Raw genomic sequence first — 21978 nt, 5'->3', positions numbered from 1 at the left:
TCATGGTCACGGTGACGTCACTTGCGACAATGTTCGGTCCGATTTCAACAAGCCGCTTGAGGCTGTTGATTTTGACCCAAACACATGGTGGCGATGGTCGAATCCGAGCGAGTTCACTGTCTACTCGAAGCCCGATTGCAAGGGCCAATCCTTTACCGGGGTTCCTGGAACCAATGAACTTCATCCCTCAATGGCGGTAAAGAGTTACAAATTACACTAGCAAGCGTGATAGCCTGAAGACCCCATGGCGCTGAAGTATGTTCACCGAGATGCCAAAGTTTGTGCGGTATCGAGTTCTTCATTTGTTAGCGATCTGTAATTTGTGAATTGTACCAGTTCATTTTGAACATCGAATGAGATTTTGACTGAAGAACTACATGATATGTGCACTGAGCCGACTTCGCTTGACGCCCAAAGATACTTGACTGGAACATAGCACAATTCATCTCCAAGCTTAGACTCAAACTCGATTATTCGGTAAGTATACACTCATTCGGTATCTGCATGCCAGTCGCATGGAAAGACATGTTTTACATAACGGTTTCGTAGATAAGCACTGGTCTGTGTCCCAAAGTCAGGTAATTTCAAGCCCCAAGGAGCACCAAAAATTGACCCGCCCTTAGAACGATCGTTTGTGCGGGAGCGAAATTGAACTCAAAGTCAGGACATTTTTTGTCTGTGCCTCGAGCAACCATGAATGAAAATTGCAATTTTAACAGGACCATTGAGAGCTTTTCTTTCCTGAACAGTACTTTGGCTGCGGTAAATGGCAATCAAACAGAGGGTTATAGGAAATATTGGCACGAGCCTATTTCGAGTCCCGTTTCGGGCAGAGAATCAAGAAGGGCTACTACGTATTGTGTTATAGTTGAAGATTCGAAGGCCGTTCATATTGATTGGCATATCGATTCAAAACTAGAAGTACAGGTGCAAGAGAGATCATCCCAGCGAATCCGCAAGTTTCGCGTCATCATAACTGAATCAGTCTCAAATTAGATGGCTCCGACAATAAGAGCCTGAGCCAATCCAAAATCTTTATAATAGTCGCGTAATATAAATATCACCAGACCGAAACAGCAAAGTCGTGAAGCTTTGTCTGCCATCGATGGCTGCCTCCATTTTCGAGCAAGATACTACTCCCGGTGAGGCCAGTCCTGGATCACCTGTCCAAGCCAAATCCATTATCCACGATGTTCATATAAGTGCAGACAAATGCCTCGTAAGTATATTCCAAATTCCTCTTGAATGTACACTGAATTTCTATATTAGAGCTCCGAAGTAGGCGAAGCATTTCAGGCTTGCTTGACTCCTTCAGAACCAAAAACGCAAAACCTCCAATGCTCACAGCACTTCAACCCGACCTCCTCTATACTCTAGAGGGTGTTCCACCCGGGGCCCGCTCGACTTCTTCGCCCTCTGATTGGTCCCCCGTGCGTGCTCCCGGCGCCCTCGGTGCGTGCCCGGAGGGCCCGCGCCCCATCAGATTCGCGCAGTCCGCGACCGCCGACCGCAGCGGGACCCCACCCCATGGGCGTAAATTCAATGTGCCGTAGGGTTTCTAGGGTTTTAGGGTTGCCGTCGTAAAATGGGTTTCGGGGCCCATTGTGTTGACATTTTTGCTGACAAAGATACCCCAAATTTGAATATGTTGTAAAAGCAATTCGGTTTGATAGTCAGATCAAATTTGAGGCCAATCCATATTGATATAAGCTTGGTTTCTGGGGTTCGAAAACGCCCGATGTTTTTGCAGGAGCGCGCATCACCCGCCGACCGTGGTCCATCCGCCGTACTCCGAAAATCACCCCCATCAGGTTTAGTTCACAGGACTAGTTTTTCGTCGAGATGTCAGAGGTTAATTGCCAGAGGATTGATTGATATCCCATATTTTAAGAGCATCATAGCCCCCATCAAATTCGCGAAATCCGCAACCGCCGACCGCAGCGACCCTGCCGGGCACAGCCATAGACTATTCACGATTCATTCGGCCAAGGATTGCTATATGATGCAGTTGGAGAATCATCCACACTCCGGTCGCACGATCGTACCAGACCTAAGCTTCACCACACCGAATTATCACATTTAGAGTATAGATGTGTATCCCCGTCTTTACAGTATATGTATTGAAGAGGGGAACGCTCGATGGCAGCACGCGCTGGGACGTGCGGGTCGATTCAGCAGAAAGACCACCACAAAACACACGCGTATGTAGGGGTCAGGTCGGGGAGGTGTAAGAAGGTGTATTCGAGAACTGGCTATCCGGCCACCGTATACTGCCGGCTATGTCACATAGTCTGGATGGCACCCATGTAGTAGGGGGAGGGGGTCTCCCCACTACAATATATATCTTTACACTGTCAAGCCCAGTTTGCCGGGTGCATTGGGCTCATATGTGATCTGCCCAGATCGACGTGTTCCTGATAATTCCGAGGCCATATCTGATTTGATTCCCCAACTATTGATCTCTCGATGTCGCTATTTGTTGCATTGCGCTGGAATATCTAGATCGGTCAGCCAGACCTCCGGCAGTCCCGCACCCGCGTGTCAGATCCCGAGGTACTCTCCGGGATGACCTATCACATCGGCCCCAGTGCCGTTCAACCCCTATTCCCTGCCTCCCTAGATCAAGTTCTTTGAATCTACACCTTGTGTTTTTCTATATCGACCTCACTCACCGCTGCCTTCTCCACTAGCGCTCTCACCATGGACGCCATCGGGGTATTCTTCACATATAATGCCACATATCGGTTATGGATCTGCAAGACCTGTCAATATGTGGTGGATGTCAAAACCATGATTGCCCACCTAGGCGCAAAGCACCGACAACACCCTATGGCCCGCACTGGCGACCAACGGGCAGCTATTCATGCTGAAGCCATGAAGGCGAACCCATGGAACCCTGACACGGAGCCATTCACCCCACCACCCCCTGACTCCCGGCCAATTCCTGGATTAACGGTCCATCGTGGCTACCGCTGTCCCGCCGACGGCTGTCGATACGCGTGCCGCACCCGAAGCACTATGGGCAAACATCGTGGAGATAAGCATCGCGATGCTGTCTACCCCCGGGGAGGCCACCAGTCGACCCAGATGACGATATACTCCGACTCCGGGCCCTGGAGCCGGTGTACTGCCAGCGATTGCATCCATATGGGCCGCATAGTGTCTACTTCGCTGTCACGCCCAATCCGGCGGAGCTGGCGGACCCCAAGGCCCCGGCCCCGGAACTCGATGAAGCTGCATATATCCGATCCCAGGTGGACTTGGCGCTCCTCCGATCTGATGGGATCGCGGATGCAGAAGACCAGATGGCGCCAACGGACGAGAATGCCACCGACACGTCCCCGTGGCTGGAGCTCACCCGATGGCCTGAGTATGTTCGAGGGCATGCGTTCCGGGACATCGCCCAACTTGCCTCCCACCCGGACCCCATGACCGAGCCAACCTTGGTCGCGATTGGCCTGAGCGTGAAAAGACTCATCGATCGGGCATTTGAGTCGATCGTCTCTCATCGTATCAACGAGTTTGACCAAGTGCGCATCAACAGCTTTGTCCAGAAACCCGGTATCTGGCAGCGCCCCATCCAGATCAAGCTCCGGCCCAAGACGTATCATGGCTACTGCCGGACCTGGGTCCGTCTCCTGAGTTTTGCGTATCGCACGAGTCAGCCCGACCAGCAGCTCCAGCTTCGCCACCAGTTCACCACCTCCCAGCTCAGCGCCATTGACGACATCCAAGGCTCCCTCCAGCGGCTGTTTCATGCGAGGGACCCCGGTTCTATGCAGGACGCCAACGTCGATCCAGGTCTCCCGCCCCGCGACCAGACTCAGACACCCACCAGCCAGGCCATGAAGGATCTTGACCAAGCCTGCCTGGACCTGTCTCTCGCGCTCCTAGACCATGAGATCCGTGGCGATTTCTTTGAGAGCCCTGTGGTTGCCTTCATGGCAGCGCTAGGTGTTGATAGCAAGAACCAGACTTACTTCGAGCCTGGCAGCTATACCACATACCTGTCCGCCTTGGTGAAGATCTCCCAGATGCTCGTCACCCAGCAGGCAGTCGATCTGGCCGATCGGAACGAGGTCAAGCACCCTGGCGATGCGCTTGAAGAGATGCAAGAACGTTTCCTGATGTATGGCGTCCGATATCCATTCAGCTGGATCGCCCGTCTCCGCACCTATGGCAAGAAAGTGCAGAATACATCCACCAGCCTTGGATTTCTCATCTGGAGTGGTGATCAGCAGTCACTCCACTACCGGGATCTCCAGCTTACTATGGATTCCCTGGCCGCCTTTATCCGCACGCAAGTGGAGCTTGCCCAATATGAGCTTGAGAGACTCTTCCTGCTTAATGAAGGTGAAGCACGCGCTGGTACGATCCCAGAGCTGCCCCTGCACCAGCTCACTGATGATCCAGTCAACAACCAGCGTGGGTGGAACTTCCTGAAGCATAGGAAAAACCGCCAGCTTCTCTCCACGCGTGGTGACAGATGGATGCTGGACCGCATTATGGCCACCGAGGCCCTTCGCAAGGACTTTGTTGAGGTCGGCCCAGCCACCAGGACTGAAGTTCGTCCGGCTGTGAAGTGGAATAAAGCTCTCCTCCTGGAATATCTTAACTGGGTCGATGAGTTCTTACAACGGCTGCTACTGCTGGTCCACATGACTTCCGGCCAACCCGCGCGTGCCACTGAACTGATCTCGATTCGGTATTGCAACACCCCGGAAGGGAGACATCGCAACGTCTTCGTGGAACATGGACTGGTCTGCATTGTCACTAGCTACCATAAATCCAAGAGCGTCACCAACTCCATGAAGATCATCCACCGATACCTGCCACGAGTGGTGAGCGAGCTTGTGGTGTACTATCTTTGGCTGATCCAACCATTCGCAGAGCAAGCCGCTATGTTTGCCTGCCAAAGCAATACCCGGATGCGGTCGCCGTATTTCTGGCCGAAGGGGAGGGGGCATTGGGATGCGAAACGTCTTGGAGCGGTGTTGAGATCACAAGGGGAGGCCCATCTGCAGACCAAGCTGCATGTGCTTAACTGGCGCCATGCAGCGATCGGTATTTCTCGCGTCCACCTGAAATGTGGTGGATTCAAGCGCGACTATGGGCCAGATGACCCGATTGTGGATGAACAGGCCGCGCATGGGTCCTGGATGGCCGGAACTACTTATGCACGTGGCTTGAAGGAGGCGCCCGGAGTTATTGAGGCGAAGCGGATCCGGTTTCGGGCAATCAGTTCTGAATGGCATAAACTGCTGGGTTTCGACGCTCCAAGAGGTCAGAAAAGGCGTTATGGTCAGCTCAGCGATAAAGAAAAGGTGCTATCTGCACAGAAACGCCGAAAAGAGTATATCACTATTGACTATAGTGATGATGAAAGCTACTAATATAGAACTGCGAGGTAGATGGCTAGTTAGAGCTAGGAAACCATGCGGTAGAAGCCGACCTGACCTTGCATCACCACCACATCCTTCGAGGCTAATTCTTGGGATTCTAGTACAATTAATACCGTATACTTTGATCGTTTTATCACAATTTTGATTCCTTGTGTGGTTCATGTAGTATAATGCGTTGAAGTTGGGCTTGGGCGAGTTCGTTGAACTGGATTACTTAATCACGGAACCCCATGTTTGTCCTCAAATTAAGCCCGTTTCGCGTTAAATACTCAAAACGAAACTCTTTTGCATGATGACTAACACACCAAGGCCATTGGAACAAATGTATCCTTAATGTGATAGATCTGAAGATAAAGCTGACAGACATCCTCATAGCCCCAATTCTGTCGAAGGTTGGTGACCGGGAACCACGCTAACCCGGTCAGGCCTAGTTCCCGCACCCCGGAGATAAAGTTGATTTAGCGCCATATCCAAACCGACTTCAATCTATACAATCCAATCCACGCTTTTCAACCGCCCGAACCGCAACGCAACGCAACGCAACGCACAGGGGGTAGACCAGCTGGAGGCCATTGGAGAGCAGCCTCGGCCATCAGGGTTGCTCGAATGGGCCCGAGTCGAGCTAAAATTAGGGTTTTTAGGAGGGGAAAAATTCGAGTGGCACTGGGTCGCGCAGAACGTTCAAAGCCCCGATCGCGCATATAAATAGGGTCGCAGGGATCCCAAAAATCAGTATGTTTTATGTTGGAGGTATGTTCATAACATAATTGAAGTTGAGCGCGATCGGAGCATGTTGAGGGTGGTTTTGCGATCGTGAAAATGTGGGCGATGTTTTGATGGGGTAACCGCCACCCGCCGGTCGCGACCAGTCACCACGACCATCGCCGGCCACCACCCCATTCAGGTTAGCGACCAAATTGGCTTTTGCGATTGCAAATTTCAGGGGTCGATTCCGATATCCCGCCGCATCGTCCCATTTGATTTTGAGCCCGATCCCAGGAGGTCGCGGTTGCACCATTCCCCCGCATCTACAACATCCACCAGTATAGATGTTTGCAGATCCACCATGGGCCGCGAATACCATGCCCGCGACATTTTTTGTGTCAACCCCGCGTTCCAGGTGTTGATTTGCCAGAAATGCCAATGTGCAGTACGACCAGGACAGGTCAAGGCCCATTTAATCAGTACCGCTCATCGCATTCCCATGGGGTGGGCCCAGCACATTCACAGCGTCATTCAGCAGTGGGATCACATCGACGAGCAGCCCCAGGTCGACCGTTGGCCCCATCAGATGGACGAGCCCATCCCCGAGTTACCCGTTTATCAGGATGGACTCATATGTCGGTTCTGCGACCAATACACATGTCGTCAGATCGATGTGATGAAGAAACATTGGGCAAGGCCCATGACTATCGTGTGTATGAGGGCCGTGGTCGCCCCACGCCCACCCAGATTCGAGCCATCCAGGGCCGCATTGAAGCCCACTGCTGGACCGTTTCATGCCAACGGTTGTTTAAGCAAGGGCCCGGGTCCCATTATATTTGCGTGGGACAGCCAGACCCCGCAGTGCCCGTGAATCCCGTTCCCGACGCCGATGCCATCCGCCAGCTATTGCACACCGTGTCGGAGTATCAGCAGGAAGATCAACAGGCCCAGGACACCATCATCCAGGCCGGCGATTTAGACGAAGCCACGCCATGGTTGAATCGGACGGGATGGGTCCGGTATTTACAAGGGGTCCCCCGCCAGCCATTGGTCGAGAGCACCCGGCGCCCCAAGGAAAATATCGAGGGACCGGAGCGCGCCGCATTCGTGATTTGGCAGGCCATTGAACGATTAGCGCATGTGAGCCAGGAGATTGCCAAGGCGTGTGGTCATTTATTGCGGATCGAAGTCGTCCGCACCACCAAGGACGAGAGCCCGCACAAGCCATTGTTGGCATATTTGGATGCCGCCGCCATTGCAAAGCATGTGGCGCCGTGGCAGCACATTTTGATGTTTTTTGCGCGGACCCAGGTACGTTGTGTTCAGTGAGGGTGTGCCCAGAGCATCGTGTGGGTATGCCAATGCTCCCGTCCACCGGCGGAGAGATATATTGCCGCGTTGTGGATATTCCACCGGGGTGACCAGCCCGGCCCGACCCGCACCGTCGACAACCCAATTCCCACCACAACCCATGTCCATTCCGGACCGACCATATTAACCAGCACAGGTCGAACACGATTGGGAGTCCCCCCATATTCATTCACCGAGCGCCAGCAGCAGTCGTGGGATACCGTGTGGCATTATGCGCAAGCCCGTGCCGGTAGCCCCGACCCCGGCGACGAGGAGGACGAGCCCGAGCCGTTTGAGATCCGCCCCATCGAGAATGCATTGCTGAATTTTTGCATCGATTTGTTACGCCAGGAGATCCGGAACGATGAATACGGGTGTGCCATGGTTTGTGCCACGGCCGTCATCGGTTACAGTGAGGTCGGTTGGGCCACCCCCCAGAGTTTCCCACCGCAGATATCCAGTTTGATCAAGATCACGCGGTTTTTCATTTTACACAAAGCGTTGCGGTTGGACCCGAATTCGGAGGAGATCCGCCGTCGATTGGCCGGGCGGCAGGACCACCAGTGGGTCGAGGGCGACATGATCGAGTTTGACGACGCATATGCATACGAGGACGAGGGATACACGAGCGCCCCGTCCACCCCCATGGCCATGCGGAGTTCCCCACCCCCGACCCGCGACGACATGATCGGGCGATTCACCCAGGAGCAGCGCCGGCACCCCACGCGCACGTTCGCCAAATGGGTCAAGTATTTGGTGGATTTGTTCATGGTCCGTGGCACCAACGGTCCCGTCCAGTGGTGGATGGATTTGCGCACGTACGGCAGGACGATCCACATGAACACGCCCACCGAGGGCCACGTGGGGTGGAAGTCGGGCGATGAGTTGTTGTACAAGCAGTTCCATTTCACCATGGGCGATTTCCGCGGATTCGTCCATGGGTTGGTCCACCAGATGCGACAGCGGGTCGTGTCCGAGTTGCTGTTTTGTCATGATCTGGATCAGCCGCCGCCCGCCATCCCGTGGGACGCGTTGTATGATGATGCCACGCAGAGTGCGCCCGGATGGAGCTTTTTGCAGGATTTACGCACCCAGTGGCCCGTCGCCGGGCGGACGTGGTTGCTGAAGCGGGTGAGCCAGGAGCCCAAGTTGCGGCGGCGGTTCATCCAGACCGACGGGAGCGGGTTCCGGATGCCGGCCATCGATCGATTTTTCCGGGTGGTGGCCCAGTTCCGGGAGCAATTGAGTGTCGCCGTGCACGTTTGTGCCGGCCAGCCCAGCCGGGGCCCCGAGTTGATGAGCATCCGCCACCGCAACAGCGAGCGCGAGCGCCGCAACGTGTTCATCGAGGATGGCATGGTCACATTCGTCAGCCGATACCACAAGGGTTTCCACGTGAACAACGACACCAAGGTTATTTTCCGATATGTGCCGCGGGAGATCGGCGAGTTGGTGGTGTGGTATTTGTGGTTGGTGTTGCCGTTCGTCGAGCAGATGCAGTCATACCAGCGGCATGTCCGGGGGAGCCCGCCACCGTGGGCCGTCGGGCCGAGTATATATGGTCCCCCGACCCCGATCGGCACACCGAATGGAGCGGGGACCGGTTTCGCGCGGTGTTGCAACGGGAGACCGCCCATGGATTACGCGGGCAGCGATTAGGGTTACAGGCGTACCGCGACATCGCCATCGCCATCAGCCGGCGGTATTTGCGCCCGAGCAGCCAGTTCAAGAACAACGCCGAGGAGGAAGCCGACGACATCGACGACGACAGCAAGATGGACGACGAGGGCATGCGGGCATTCATCGCCGACATCCAGGCCGCGCATTCCGCCAGCATCGCCGGGATGAACTACGGCCGCATGTTGATGGAGAACCCCAACAGCACGGCGCGGCACCGCGAGTTGTTCCGGGCCGTGAGCCACGATTGGCACCATTTTTTGGAATTCCCGTCCGCCGTGGAGCCGCAGCGCCGCCGAGCCCCGGGGATCACGCGGAAGCCCAACCCGTGGGAAGACGCCGCGGCCGAGGCCCGCATCCAGCGCCGATATGATTTGCATCAGACCAACATGGCCGAGGCGTTCCAGAACATGATGGGCAGCACCGCGATGGCGTTGCGCGGACCGCAGGGCCCCGTGTTGCAGGCGATCAAGCACGGCGACAGTTGCATCGTGGCCGTGATGCCCACCGGGGGCGGCAAAAGTGCGTTGTTCATGTTGCCCGCGTGGGTGAGTGGCCGGGCCGGATTGACCATCGTCGTCGTGCCATTGACGGCATTACGGAGTGATATGATGGCGCGATGTCGGGATTTGGGCATTGCATGTGCCGCGTGGGATCCCCAGCGTCCGCCGGACGGGGCATCCATTGTGTTGGTCACGCCCGAGGCCACCCCCAACGAGGCATTTGTGAAGTTCGTCAACCGGCAGCGGGTGTCCCAGCGGTTGGACCGCATCGTGATCGACGAGTGCCATGTGGTATTGAGTCGCAACCCGGATTTCCGGCCATTGTTGCAGCAAATGGGCGCGTTGCGGGCCGCGACCACCCAGATGGTGTTGTTGACGGCGACATTGCCCCCCCGCGAGGAGCAGACGTTGTGGGATCGCATGGGGTGGCAGCGGGACCAGGTCAGTCTGCACCGCAGTCCCACCAGCCGGCACAACATCGCGTATCGCGTGCACACCATCCCCGTCGACGACGCATATGACGAGCAGTTCCAGTGGGTGGAGATGCCCCGGGTGATCCGGTTCATCCAGGACCGCATGCGGCGGGCATACCCCGGGCGGGTGATCGTGTATGGCACCGTCCAGTCGCATGTCACGCGGGTGGCCGAGCAGTTGGGGTGCCCGGCATTTTACCGCAACGCGGTCGACAAAGACGGGATGTTGGACACGTTCCGCCGCCAGCCCGGGGCCGTGATCGTCGCCACCAGTGCGTTGGGCATGGGCATCGACATTCCGGACATCCGCAGTGTGATCCACGTGGGCCAGCCGCGGAACATGTTGGATTATGCGCAGGAGAGTGGCCGGGCGGGTCGGGATGGGCAGCCCAGCGAGGCCATCATCGTGCAAGCCGAGGGCCGGACGATGGGCCGGGAGATCCGTCCGTATTGGATGAACGATGCCCCCGAGGCCGAGCACACGCAGGTGGTCGAATATATGGACCGCGGCGCGATTGGGTGTCGGCGGGTGATATTGGATGCATATTTGGATGGGGAGATTGGCGGATACCAGCGCCAGCGATGCGGGGACACGGTGCCGGAGTCGGTGTGTGATGGACATGGATGCCAGCCCGATTGGGAGGACCACGAGTCGCGGATGGGGTCGTCGTCCCCGGGGGAGGCGGATGCGATGGATGAGGATATTGAGATGGTTGACGGAGATGAAGGCATGCCGGATGACATTGCGCCCCCCGTTGTGTCCGGGCCACCGATCGTTTCCACGCGCATGTCCGAGGTGGCATGCAGCAGTGATAGTGGGAGGATAGTGTCCCAGGTGGCATGCAGCAGCGATGCTGGGAGGATTGTGTCCCAAGTGGCATGCAGCAGTGAGAGTGCGAGGATTGCGTCCCAAGTGGCATGCAGCAGTGAGAGTGAGAGGATTGCGTCCCAAGTGGCATGCAGCAGTGATACTGGGAGTATTGTGTCCCAGGTGCCGTTTATATCACCAGCCGCAGCGAGGACGGCACCAGCAGCAGCGAGGACGGCACCAGCAGCAGCGAGGACAGCAGCAGCAGCAGCAAGGACAGCACCACCCACGACCCCCAGGGTCGAGCCCACATCCATTCCCGCCACCACACCCCGAACCATCCCGACGGACATCCGACACCAATTCCGGCAGCAGGACATTGAGCGCGCCCACATCGCGCAGCGGCATCACGGTCCGGCCGGGCCCCGATTCGACGACGAAGCGTTTTTGGTCAGTGAGGTCGACAAGTGGGTGCATCGGTGTTGGACATGCACGCAGAGGGGATATGATGATGCGCATGAGATGTGGCGTTGTGGGTTTACCGGGGCCGGGGGAGCCAGCAGGGAAACCCAGGCGAATAAGGATTGGATGAAGATGGTCCGCGGGAAGGTCCAGTATGCCAATTATACCGCACATTTCCCGTGTGGCATGCCGCAGCACATATGTCCATTGGGTGATCATCACGCGGACCATAGCGAGGAGGTCCAAAAACGGTGTCGAGGATACCGCACCGTGTTGATTCCGATGGTGGCCATGATGGGCAAGGGGCCGCAGCGAGATGCGGAGGTCACGCAGCGATGGTTCCAGCGATTGGCGTCGCGCGGGGTGGTGGATCCGGAGCGGAATGATGAAGGGTTGATTCAGTATTTCGGACAGCGCGCGCCGGGGACGGCGCAGAAACGGTCGCAATTGACGGAGGAGTTTATTTGGTTACGGCGGGCATATGATGGACGGGAGAGGTGCAGTGATTAGACGTGGGTCATGTTGATGGCATCATGTGGGCGTTTCACAAGGGTTGTTTTACCAGCAGGAATATATGCATGATGATTTTCATATATATATTCCAGTCCATGATTGGCAATCGCCCAGTATCAGTTTCGCAGTCCCAGCAGCGGTTGTAGAATATTGTGCGGCGTCATGCGAGGCCGCGACACCAGCGGGCCCATCCAGTGGTTGATCGATTTGCGTACATACGGCCGGGTCACCGACACGCCCGTGGAAGGCCAGATTGAATGGAAATCCGGGGATGAGTTATGGTAGAAGCAGATCCATTCACCATGGGCGATTTCCGTGGATTCGTGCATGGGTTGGTGGGGAAGACGTGCCCGATATTGGTTGGGCAGTTGATGTTTTGCCCGCCGGGCGCCCGTTATTCCATGGGATCATTTATACGACGACGCCAGCCAGGGTGGAATTTCATCCAGGACCCCCACGCAGTGGCCGGTCAATGGATCGGAGTGGTTGATCCAGCGGGTGTGCCGTGGGCCATTACGCCGGCAGTTCATCACGCCCGAAGGCATTGAGTTTCATATGGGGGAGATCCATCAGTATTTCCGTGTGTTCGTCAATCCGGGAGATGTTGAGCGTGGGCATCCACGTATGTGCCGGGCAACCCAGCCGTGCCCCCGAGTTGTTGAGTATTCGACAGCGAGCGAGAGCGCCGGAATGGGTTCATTGATGATGGGATGGTGATGTTTGTCAGCCGATATCAAAGGGTTCCATATCAACAATGACACCAGGTGATTTGCCGATATTTACCGCGGGAGTTGGGGGAGTTGGTGATATGGTATTTGTGGTTGGTGTTGCCGTTTATCCAGGCCATGCAGTCATTTCAGCGAGGGTTCCGTGGGCAGCCCGCCACCACCGAGCGACGCGCCGATTACATTTGGTCCCCGACCCCGAAAAACAGAAGGAGTGGAGTTCCCCGATTCGGGAGATATTGAAGGCACAAACCCGCACGGGGTTACATGGCACCGCGATCAACATCCAGGCATATCGGGAGATCGCCATTGCCGTCGGCCGGCGGTATGGACGCGGGAGCAGCCAGTTCCGGTCCATCCAGCACGGAGAGAGCCCGATTGTCGCGGTGATGCCCACCGGGGGTGGCAACAGTGTATTATTCATGTGGCCCGTGTGGGTGCGTCGTGGCGGGATGACCATTGTGGGTTTGCCATCGATTGCATTATGATGGGACATGCAGCGCCGGTGCCAGGAGGTGGGGATTTCGTGTGCGGCGTGGGATCGCCAGTGGCCCCCCGATGGAGCGTCCATTATATTAGTCACGCCCGAGAGTGTGCCAAGTCATGAAGTCCGGAGATTCATGGACCGGCAGCGGACGTGGAAGCGGTTGGATCGGATGGTGATCGACGAGTGCCATGTTGTGTTGAGCCAGGACCACGAATTCCGCCCAGTAGTGAAGAAATTCGGCCCGTTACGATCCGCGCAGACGCAGATGATATGTTTAACCGCGACATTGCCCCCAGTGCGGAGCCCGAGTGTTGCCGGCGGATGGGGTGGACCGACGGGGACGTGACATGGCATCGAGGACGTCCCCATCGCCCCCATGTGGCATATCGGGTGCATACCGTGCCCCCCGGCCCAATTCAACAGCAGCCGCAGTGGGTGGATATGCCCGAGGTGATTGCATTCATCCAGGATCGGATCCGTCGCGCGCGGCCCGGCCGGGTGATCATATATGGCACCGCCGTGGCCCATATCACCCGGATGGCCGAGTCATTAGGGTGTGCCGCGTATCACCAGATGACAATCGACCGCGATGGTGTATTGCAAGCATTGCGGGACACGCCCGGCGCCGCCATCACCGCCACCACGCATTGGGCATGGGAATTGATATTCCCGCCATCCGGAGTGTCATTCATTCGGTCAGCCACGCACGATGTTCGATGACGCACAGGAGAGTGGCGGCGCGGGATGCGATGGGCAACCCAGCGAGGCCATGATCATCCAGGCCGACGGTCAAAGGGTTGGACGGGAGCAACGGCCGTTGGATGCAGGGTCATAGTGTGGCGGAGCATGTCGGTGTTGTGGAGTATATGGAGTGCGGTCCACGATTGCCGGCGTGTGGTGTTGGATACATATGTAGACGGGCACATTGATGGATCCCCCCGGCAGCGTTGTGGCGGTATCCACCCGAGTCATTATGTGATGGATGTGCGCCCGAATGGCAGGACCAGGAGCCCGTGATGACCGGGGCCATTCATATTGATCATTCCCCCGGGGGCATTACGGTATATACCAGCCCCATTGCCGCCGGCGTTGAGAATGCCCAGAGGATGCCCGTCATGGCACGACCACCCGAGGTGTGCAGAGTTATGAGGTTTCCATTATGGCCCGTCGGCCCAGCAGCAGCAGCAGTGGCCACAGCAGTGTCAGTTTGAGTTCGCCATTAGCACAAAGTACGCAGCCCATTGTGCGGCGGCATCGAAGAGGCCATCCAGATCCATCATCGTGGGCAGGAAGCGATCATACGAGCATGAGCCCGAGTCACCACATGCCGGCACCACGCATCCACCGCCAGTATCACGGCCGCCAAACCAGATAGGATCCCGATTGCCCATGGCATCGATTCCGGCCGCAGGACATTAAACGTGCCCGTTTATCAGATCGACACCATGGCACGGCATCCCAGCGATTTCAGGACGAGGCATATATGAGCAGGAGGTGGAAGGTTGGTTCCATCGTGGGATGCCGCAATACATATGCCCGCAGGCGGATCACACGACGGAGCATAGTCCGGCGGTACAGGATCGGTGTCAAGGGTTTCGGACGGCATTGATCCCGACAGTGGTGATGATGGTGAAAGGGCCATATGCAATGCGGAGATATCGCCGCGGTGGTTCCAGCGGTGGTTCCAGCGGTTAGCCGCAGGGAGTTCAGAACGTGGAGCAGGACGACGGGGTGTTGATAGGATTTTTGGGACCGATGGCGCCGAATACAGCACGGAAACGGGCGCAGATCACGCAGGAGTTCATTTGGTTGCGGCGGGCATATCAAGGGCGCGACGATGCCGGTAGATGTGGATTCGGGTTGATGTTGACAGCGGTACCACGGTTGGAAGCCATTGATCGATATTCAGCAGGCCACGGAAGTCGATTTTCGAATTCGAATGCCATATGATTTTTTCAGATTTATCAGTAGGGTTTGTTCGATATTGAATCATGGCGATTTCCAGGCGAATGCCATGCACGGCGGAAAGCAGCCCCGATAGCCGTTTTATACCATTCCACAGCAGTAAAGATTGGATTACAATTACGGGAAAGAATATTTCGGATACATTATCATTCGGACACGATCAACACGATCGATTATATATAATTCCGCAGGTGACAGACCGCAATATATATCGATTCCGGCGCCGTTCGAGAGTGCAAATTGAGCGACGAGCAGTATACATATTCGAAGGCCCGAGCACGGACACATTTATAGTTTCCAGATATCAGAGCATAACGGAGATATTCAGGGATTGTAGTAGACGTGTTCATGGTTATGATTCGGCAGGTGACGGACAGCAATATATATCAACCCCGGTCCAGTGAATGAAGGCAACAGCCACCCGCAATATATATATTCGAAGGCCCGAGCACGGACACATTTGCAGTTTCCAGATATCAGAGCATAACGGAGATATTTCGGGGTTTTGGAGACGTGTTCAGGATATGTGAGCCGTGTGTTGAGGGTTTTAATCCATATGTTCAGGGTTATCGGCGTCGAGGGTTATCGGGTGTTGAGGGTGTTTGATGGGTCGCCATTTCCAGCCGAATCCATGGGCGGCGGAATACAGCCCAGATAGGCGTTGTATACAATCCCACAGCAGTAAAGATTGGATTACAATTTAGCCGAAAGAATATTTCCGGTACATTATCATTCGGACACGATCAACACGATTGAATATATATAATTCCGCAGGTGACGGACAGCAATATATATCGAATGCGGTCCCGTAAATCAGGGCAATAGCCACCAGCAATATATATATTAGACAGCCAGAGCAGAGACCCATTTATAGTTCCCAGGCATCCGAGTATAACAGAGATGTTCAGGGGTTTTAACAGACGTGTGCAGGATTTGTGAGCAGTGTGTTCAGGGTTTTTAATATTACAGTTTATTAGCACATACATGTCGAGAGGCACGAGTTATGATTGTCAGAGGTGTAATTAAGCAGTGTAGCAATTCCCAGGGCGGATAAAAGAGGTATTAACGGATCGATTATGGTGTATATTGAGGGATGTTAAGGGAATTAATATTGTCGGTTGCAGGTGTCGCAGTCGGGTGACCGTATTTGCCATGATTAGGAAGGAAGAAGTGATTGTTTTGAATGAGCACATAGTGTCAATATCCGAAGGTGTGAAGATGGTATTTCGGAAGGATGATCGCAGGCGGCAATCGAGGCATCACGATAGGAGGGATTCAGTGATGATATCCGGGAGGGTCCGGCGGATAGGGCAAGAGGTGAGATGATTGATATTCAAAGGGATATTGGGGACATTCCGCAGCGGGGGACGTATAGGGTAGGGACACACGGACGGGTAAAAAGGATGGAGGGGAAAGATGGCGAGAGGATGTGAATTGGCGAGGAGGAAGGGGCATTGGACATTCCGCAACGGGGGGACGTATAGGCCGGGGGCACAAGGACGGGTAAAAAAGATGGAGGGGAAAGATGGTGAGAGGATGTGAATTGGCGAGGAGGAAGGGGCATTGGTGATGCGGAGAAGGGGGGGAGTAGGGTGGATGGGCGGTAGGGTGGGAGTGGGTTTTCCGGGAGTATAGAGGATGGTCAAAGGGCGATGGTAAGAATATGGCGGAGATACGGTTGGGTTGTCGGTGTTGCGGGTTTTGATCAACGTTTTCAGTGTTGTCGGTGTTGAGGGATATTGATGATGTTGAGGGATATTGATGATGTTGAGGGATATTGATGATGTTGAGGGATATTGATGATGTTGAGGGATATTGATGATGTTGAGGGATATTGATGATGTTGAGGGATATTGATGATGTTGAGGGATATTGATGATGTTGAGGGACATTGGTGGTGTTGAGGGACATTGGTGGTGTTGAGGGACATTGGTGGTGTTGAGGGATTTTTTATCAATGTGTTCAGGGTTATCGGCGTCGAGGGTTGTTGACAGTGTTGAGGGATAGTGACAGTGTTGAGGGTGATTGATGGTGTTAAGGGTAATTGAACATGTTCAGGGTGTTTGATGGGGTCGCCATTACCAGCCGAATCCCAGGGGCGGCGGAATGAAGCCCAGATAGGCGTTTTACACGATTTCACAGCAGTAAAGATTTGATTACAATTTATGGGAAAGAATATTTCGGATAGATTGTCATTGTGACACAATCAGCGCGATAGATTATATATTATTCGGCAGGTGACAGATGGCAATATATGTCGATCCCGGGGACGTTCATTAGAGCAATAGCCACCAGCAATATATACATTGGAAAGCCAGAGCACGAACCAGGTGTGAGTGGAGGAGTATATGCAGATGGGTGATCCCGGTTGGCGACGGCGGGGATTGGATGGATATTTGGACGGGGTGATTGATGGATATGAGCGGAGGCGGTGCGATGATGGCAAGGAGGATTTGGGCATATCCGAGATGTTGTGTGATGGGAGTGATGCCGATTGACAGCGCATGAAGGCGATTTGGCGGACCCGTGGGCGTCCGGGGCGGTCAGGCGGGTTTAGGGATTGATGAAGTGGTGGAGGCAGGATGGTGATGCATGATTGGATTGCAGGGTGGGGACGCACGGCGGGGCGTAGGAATTCCAGAAGCGGTTTACGAGGTATGCGGATGAATGGCAGCGGCGAGTTGGGCAGGCGGGGTTTGACGATGGGATGAGGGGTGGAGAAGGCCAGTGATTCGAGGCGTGGGTCATGTTGATGGCATCACGTAGGCGTTTCACAAGGGTTGTTTTTTACCAGCAGGAATAGATGCAGGATGATTTTCATATATATATTCCAGTCCAAGAAGATTGGTATTCCGGTTCCGCGGGAGGTCGGAGAGATGCATGCAAAAGACAGCGGCGCGGCACATCACGGCAGCCCAGGGGCAGCCGGTTATATAGCAGAAATGGGTAGATATTGGATCCGGGGGATGTCCAGGCACGAATTATTATCCAATCGACCAGATCAGTGTCACGGACGCCGTATTGTGAAGAAAACAGTGTGGCAAAAAATGAACCCGATATGTTGAAATATATATTTACCGGATCAGATATATATTTTCGTTGGGGTTCCGGCACACGTCATGACATGTCAAAAATTTTAAACGGCAAGGAATCGAGTCGCGATTGATAGCAATGGGTAGTTGAAGTGCAGAATATATGATGATTTGATTGAGAGAGTATATGATGGATGTATGAAAGCGTGGTGTTCAGGGTTTATCAGTATGGAGAGGGAGATTTGTGTTCAGGGTTATTGGTTGATGGTGTTGAGGGATATAATGGGCATTGAGGGTTTTGATTATTGTGTTCAGGGAAGTGAGTGTTCAGGGAAGTGAGTGTTCAGGGTAGTGAGTGTTGATGGTGTTAAGGGTAATTGAACATATTCAGGGGTATTGATGGGGTTTAAGGTTTTGTTCGATATTGAATCACATGGCCATTTCCAGCCGAATGGCATGGGCGGCGGAATGCAGCCCAGATAGGCGTTTTATACGATTTCACCGCAGCAAAGATTTGATTACAATTTAGGGGAACGAATATGTCGGATAGATTGTCATTGGGACACGATCAGCGCGACGGATTATATATAGATCAGCCGGTGACGGACAGCAATATATATCGACCCACGTCCAGTGAATGAAGGCAATAGCCACCAGCAATACATTCCAAAGCCAGAGCACGGACCAGGGGCGGGTGGAGGAGTATATGCAGATGGGACATGGCGGTTGGCGACGGCGGGATTGGATGGATATTTGGACAGGACGGTTGATGGATATGCGCGGAGGCGGTGCGGTGACACGGCGGGCGAGTCGGTGTGTGATGGACATGGATGCCAGCCCGATTGGGAGGACCACGAGTCGCGGATGGGGTCGTCGTTCCCGGTGGCAGAGGATGTGGCGGTGGATGAGGCGGTTGCGATGGATGGGATTGTGATGGCGGAGGCGTATACGACGGATGAGGATATTGAGATAGTTGACCGCGATGACGCCGTTCCCGCGGACATTGCGCCCCAGGCCACGGATGGTTTTCACGGGCATGTCCCCCCGTGGCACGGACAGCAGCAGTGATAGTGGGAGGATTGTGTCCCAGGTGGCATATGCACCAGCAGCCGCAGCGAGGACGGCAGCAGCAGCGACGGCAGCAGCAGCGACGGCAGCAGCAGCAGCAGCAGCAAGGACAGCACCACCCACGACCCCAGGGCCGAGCCCACATCCATTCCCACCACCACACGCGGAAGCATCCCAGCGGACATATGATGGACGGGAGAAGTGCAGTGATTCGAGGCGTGAGTCATGTTGATCGCATCGGCGTGGGCGTTTGGTTTTTACCAGCAGGAATATATGAATGATGATTTTCATATATATATTCCAGTGCACGAAGATTGGTATTCCGGATCCGCGGGAGGTCGGAGAGATGCATGCAAAAGACAGCGGCGCGGCACGTCACGGCAGCCCAGGGGCAGCAGGTTATACAGCAGTAATGTGTAGATATAGCAGCAATGTGTCGATATTGGATCAGGGGGATATAAAGACATGAATAATTATCCAATCCACCAGATCAGTGTTACGGAAGCCGTATTGTGAAGAAAACAGTGTGGTAAACAAAAAGGATACCGGTACGCCAAAATATATTTAGCCGACCGGATATATATTTTCGTTGCGGTTCCGCGACCAGCCATGACAGGTCCAAAATTTTGAGCGGTACGGAGTCGATTCGGGATTGATGGCCATGGGTAGCGGAAGTGCAGAATATATGATGATTTGATTGGGGGAGTATATGATGCACGTATGCAAGCGTGGTGTTCAGGGTTTATCCGTATGGAGAGGGAGATTTGTGTTCAGGGTTATTGATGATGGGAATGATGTTTTGGAAGACAGGGGAGGAACGGATGGAATATCCCGGATCCGTCGTTGGCGAGGGTTTCATACCGGCCGTGTTCAGGGGTATTGCGTATGGAAGTGAGGTGTTCAGGGTTATGAATGTTGGGGCGTGATGGGGTGTCATGGCGGTGGGTGTTCAGGGTTATGTATGTTGGGCGGGATGGGGTGTCATGGCGGTTCGTGTTCAGGGTTATTCATGTTGCGGTTTGATTCCCGGGTTGCGTTCAGGGTTTTACATATTGGGTTTTCAATGGCAGGGTGTCGGAAAGCGCCCAAGGCGGAACAAGGTAGAGGCGCAGAGGGAGTACGGTTGGAGATGGAACGGGATATTCGGGCGATAAAGGCGGGAGCCAGCGAGAGTGGTGTTAGAAAGGCGAAAGGTGGTTGGCCCGATCCGACCAAAAGCAGTAGAGTTGAGAGGCACAGGGGCATAGGCGGATGAAGTAGGAAGCAAGAGGTGGAGAGGCGGTGGGAGGTAAGCGGGTGCAGAGGTCGAGGAAGGATAGAGAGGGATGATGGAAATGAGGATAATACATCCGGGGAAGATCAGGAAATAGCGTAGTACAAATGGGAAGGGCAGGCAGTGTAATATGGCGGGTTGTGATGGGAAATGGGCAGGGCAGGGCAGCACCAGAGGGAGGGGCAAGTTGGCCAGCAACGACGAGCAGGGGTTCCACGGCAACAGCAGATCAATAGGAGGATTCAATCAGGTAGAGGAATGGTAGAAGCGATGAATGTATAGGAAAGAAATAATGGAAGCAGGAGCAGGGCGCGAGTATGAGGCAAATCATATTGAAAAAAAAAAAAAAAAAAAAAAAAAATCAGACCGGGTGCGGTGGATAGTAGATTTTGGAAGACGGGATACGTATATCGGGTGGGGATTCGGAAGGACAAACGGTCAGGTGGGAATTTTTTTGAGAGCGGAAATGGAGGATCGGCGACGATATCGAGTATGGGCAGACGGGGATGGATAGTAGGGATGGAAAATTGGGGGGAAATGGATAGGGTTGGAGAGACAGGAGAGATATGAAGGTAGAGTGGTCCGGGTTTGGCAATATGGAGGGGGAGATTTGTGTTCCAGGAGATGGGTGTTGGAGAAGATTGTAAGGGTTACGGCAGGATGACGGATAGGAGATTGAGGGAGGAATTGAGGTGAGGGAGTTGGATGCAGGGGGTGTTCAGGATTTTGGGGGATGAAGGCGAGGGGTTGAGGGATTTGTATGTTGGAGATTGATTTTGTTGATGGATATTGCGAATGGAGGCAGGTGATGAGGGATATCGAGGTTGGATTGTGGTGAGGGATGGATGATGGATTGTGATTGGAGGGTGTTGAGGTATGGATGATGAGTTGAGATGGGATTGTGTTCAGGGATCGATGTTGGCGGTTCAAGATGGATTGTGTTCAGGGATTTACATGTTGGGGGTGGATGGAGGTGTGCGGGCAAGCCCAAGCCCCCCCAGGGCGGAAAAGGAAAAGCAAGTAGGGTTAACCCCCCCCCGGGACAAACCCGAAGAGGGGTAAGGAAAGTCGGGGTAAAGCCCCCCCCCCCAGCAAGACGGAAAAGGAGTCAGGAAAGTGGGGTTTGCAAGGGGTGGTAAGGGCGAGGAAAAAGGGGAGGTGATGGGGATGCAGGACGGGCCAAGGCGGCGAATGGGTGCAGGTGAATCGGGGTAGAGGGCGGGGGCGAGAGCGGAAAAGGCGAAAGCAGTGGGGTTACAGAGATTTGCAGAGGAGGCAGATTGAGTTGGGTCAGGACCAGTGGATGAGGATTGAGTTGGCCATGGCGGTTACGGTGGTTAAGGTGGTTAGAGTGGTTAAGGTAGTTAGAGTGGTTAAGGTAGTTAGAGTGGTTAAGGTAGTTAGAGTGGTTAAGGTAGTTAGAGTGGTTAAGGTAGTTAGAGTGGTTAAGGTAAGTTAATGTGGTTCAGGTAAATCAAGGGCAATTCCGGGCCGGGCCGCGAAAAAGCAAAAATCCGCGTTGGAGGGTTGATTAG

At 54.5% G+C, this 21978-nt stretch overlaps 3 protein-coding genes across 3 annotated transcripts; 1 reads left to right on the top strand and 2 right to left on the bottom strand.

The window, feature by feature from the left end:
- Positions 1–10950: 10950 nt before the first annotated feature.
- Positions 10951–11890, top strand: N7532_007175 (uncharacterized protein; the record flags this gene model as incomplete). Its single annotated transcript, XM_056619668.1, has 2 exons — positions 10951–10997; positions 11074–11890. The coding sequence occupies 2 exons, from the start codon at positions 10951–10953 to the stop codon at positions 11888–11890; spliced, it is 864 nt and encodes a 287-aa protein (XP_056473034.1).
- A 2417-nt stretch (positions 11891–14307) lies between these two features.
- On the bottom strand, positions 14308–14496 carry N7532_007174 (uncharacterized protein; the record flags this gene model as incomplete). The annotated part of the gene is made up of 1 exon (XM_056619667.1): positions 14308–14496. One exon carries the CDS (start codon positions 14494–14496, stop codon positions 14308–14310), a length of 189 nt encoding a protein of 62 aa, XP_056473033.1.
- Positions 14497–16329: 1833 nt separating this feature from the next.
- N7532_007173 (uncharacterized protein) lies at positions 16330–16962 on the bottom strand (the record flags this gene model as incomplete). The annotated part of the gene is made up of 1 exon (XM_056619666.1): positions 16330–16962. The coding sequence occupies one exon, from the start codon at positions 16960–16962 to the stop codon at positions 16330–16332; it is 633 nt and encodes a 210-aa protein (XP_056473032.1).
- Between the last annotated feature and the right edge of the window lie 5016 nt (positions 16963–21978).

The sequence above is a fragment of the Penicillium argentinense genome (assembly GCF_028826775.1).
Source record: "Penicillium argentinense strain IBT 30761 chromosome Unknown utg000006l_segment0_segment0, whole genome shotgun sequence".
Lineage (NCBI taxonomy): Eukaryota > Fungi > Ascomycota > Eurotiomycetes > Eurotiales > Aspergillaceae > Penicillium > Penicillium argentinense.
This window is presented reverse-complemented; position numbering and strand designations above follow the sequence as displayed.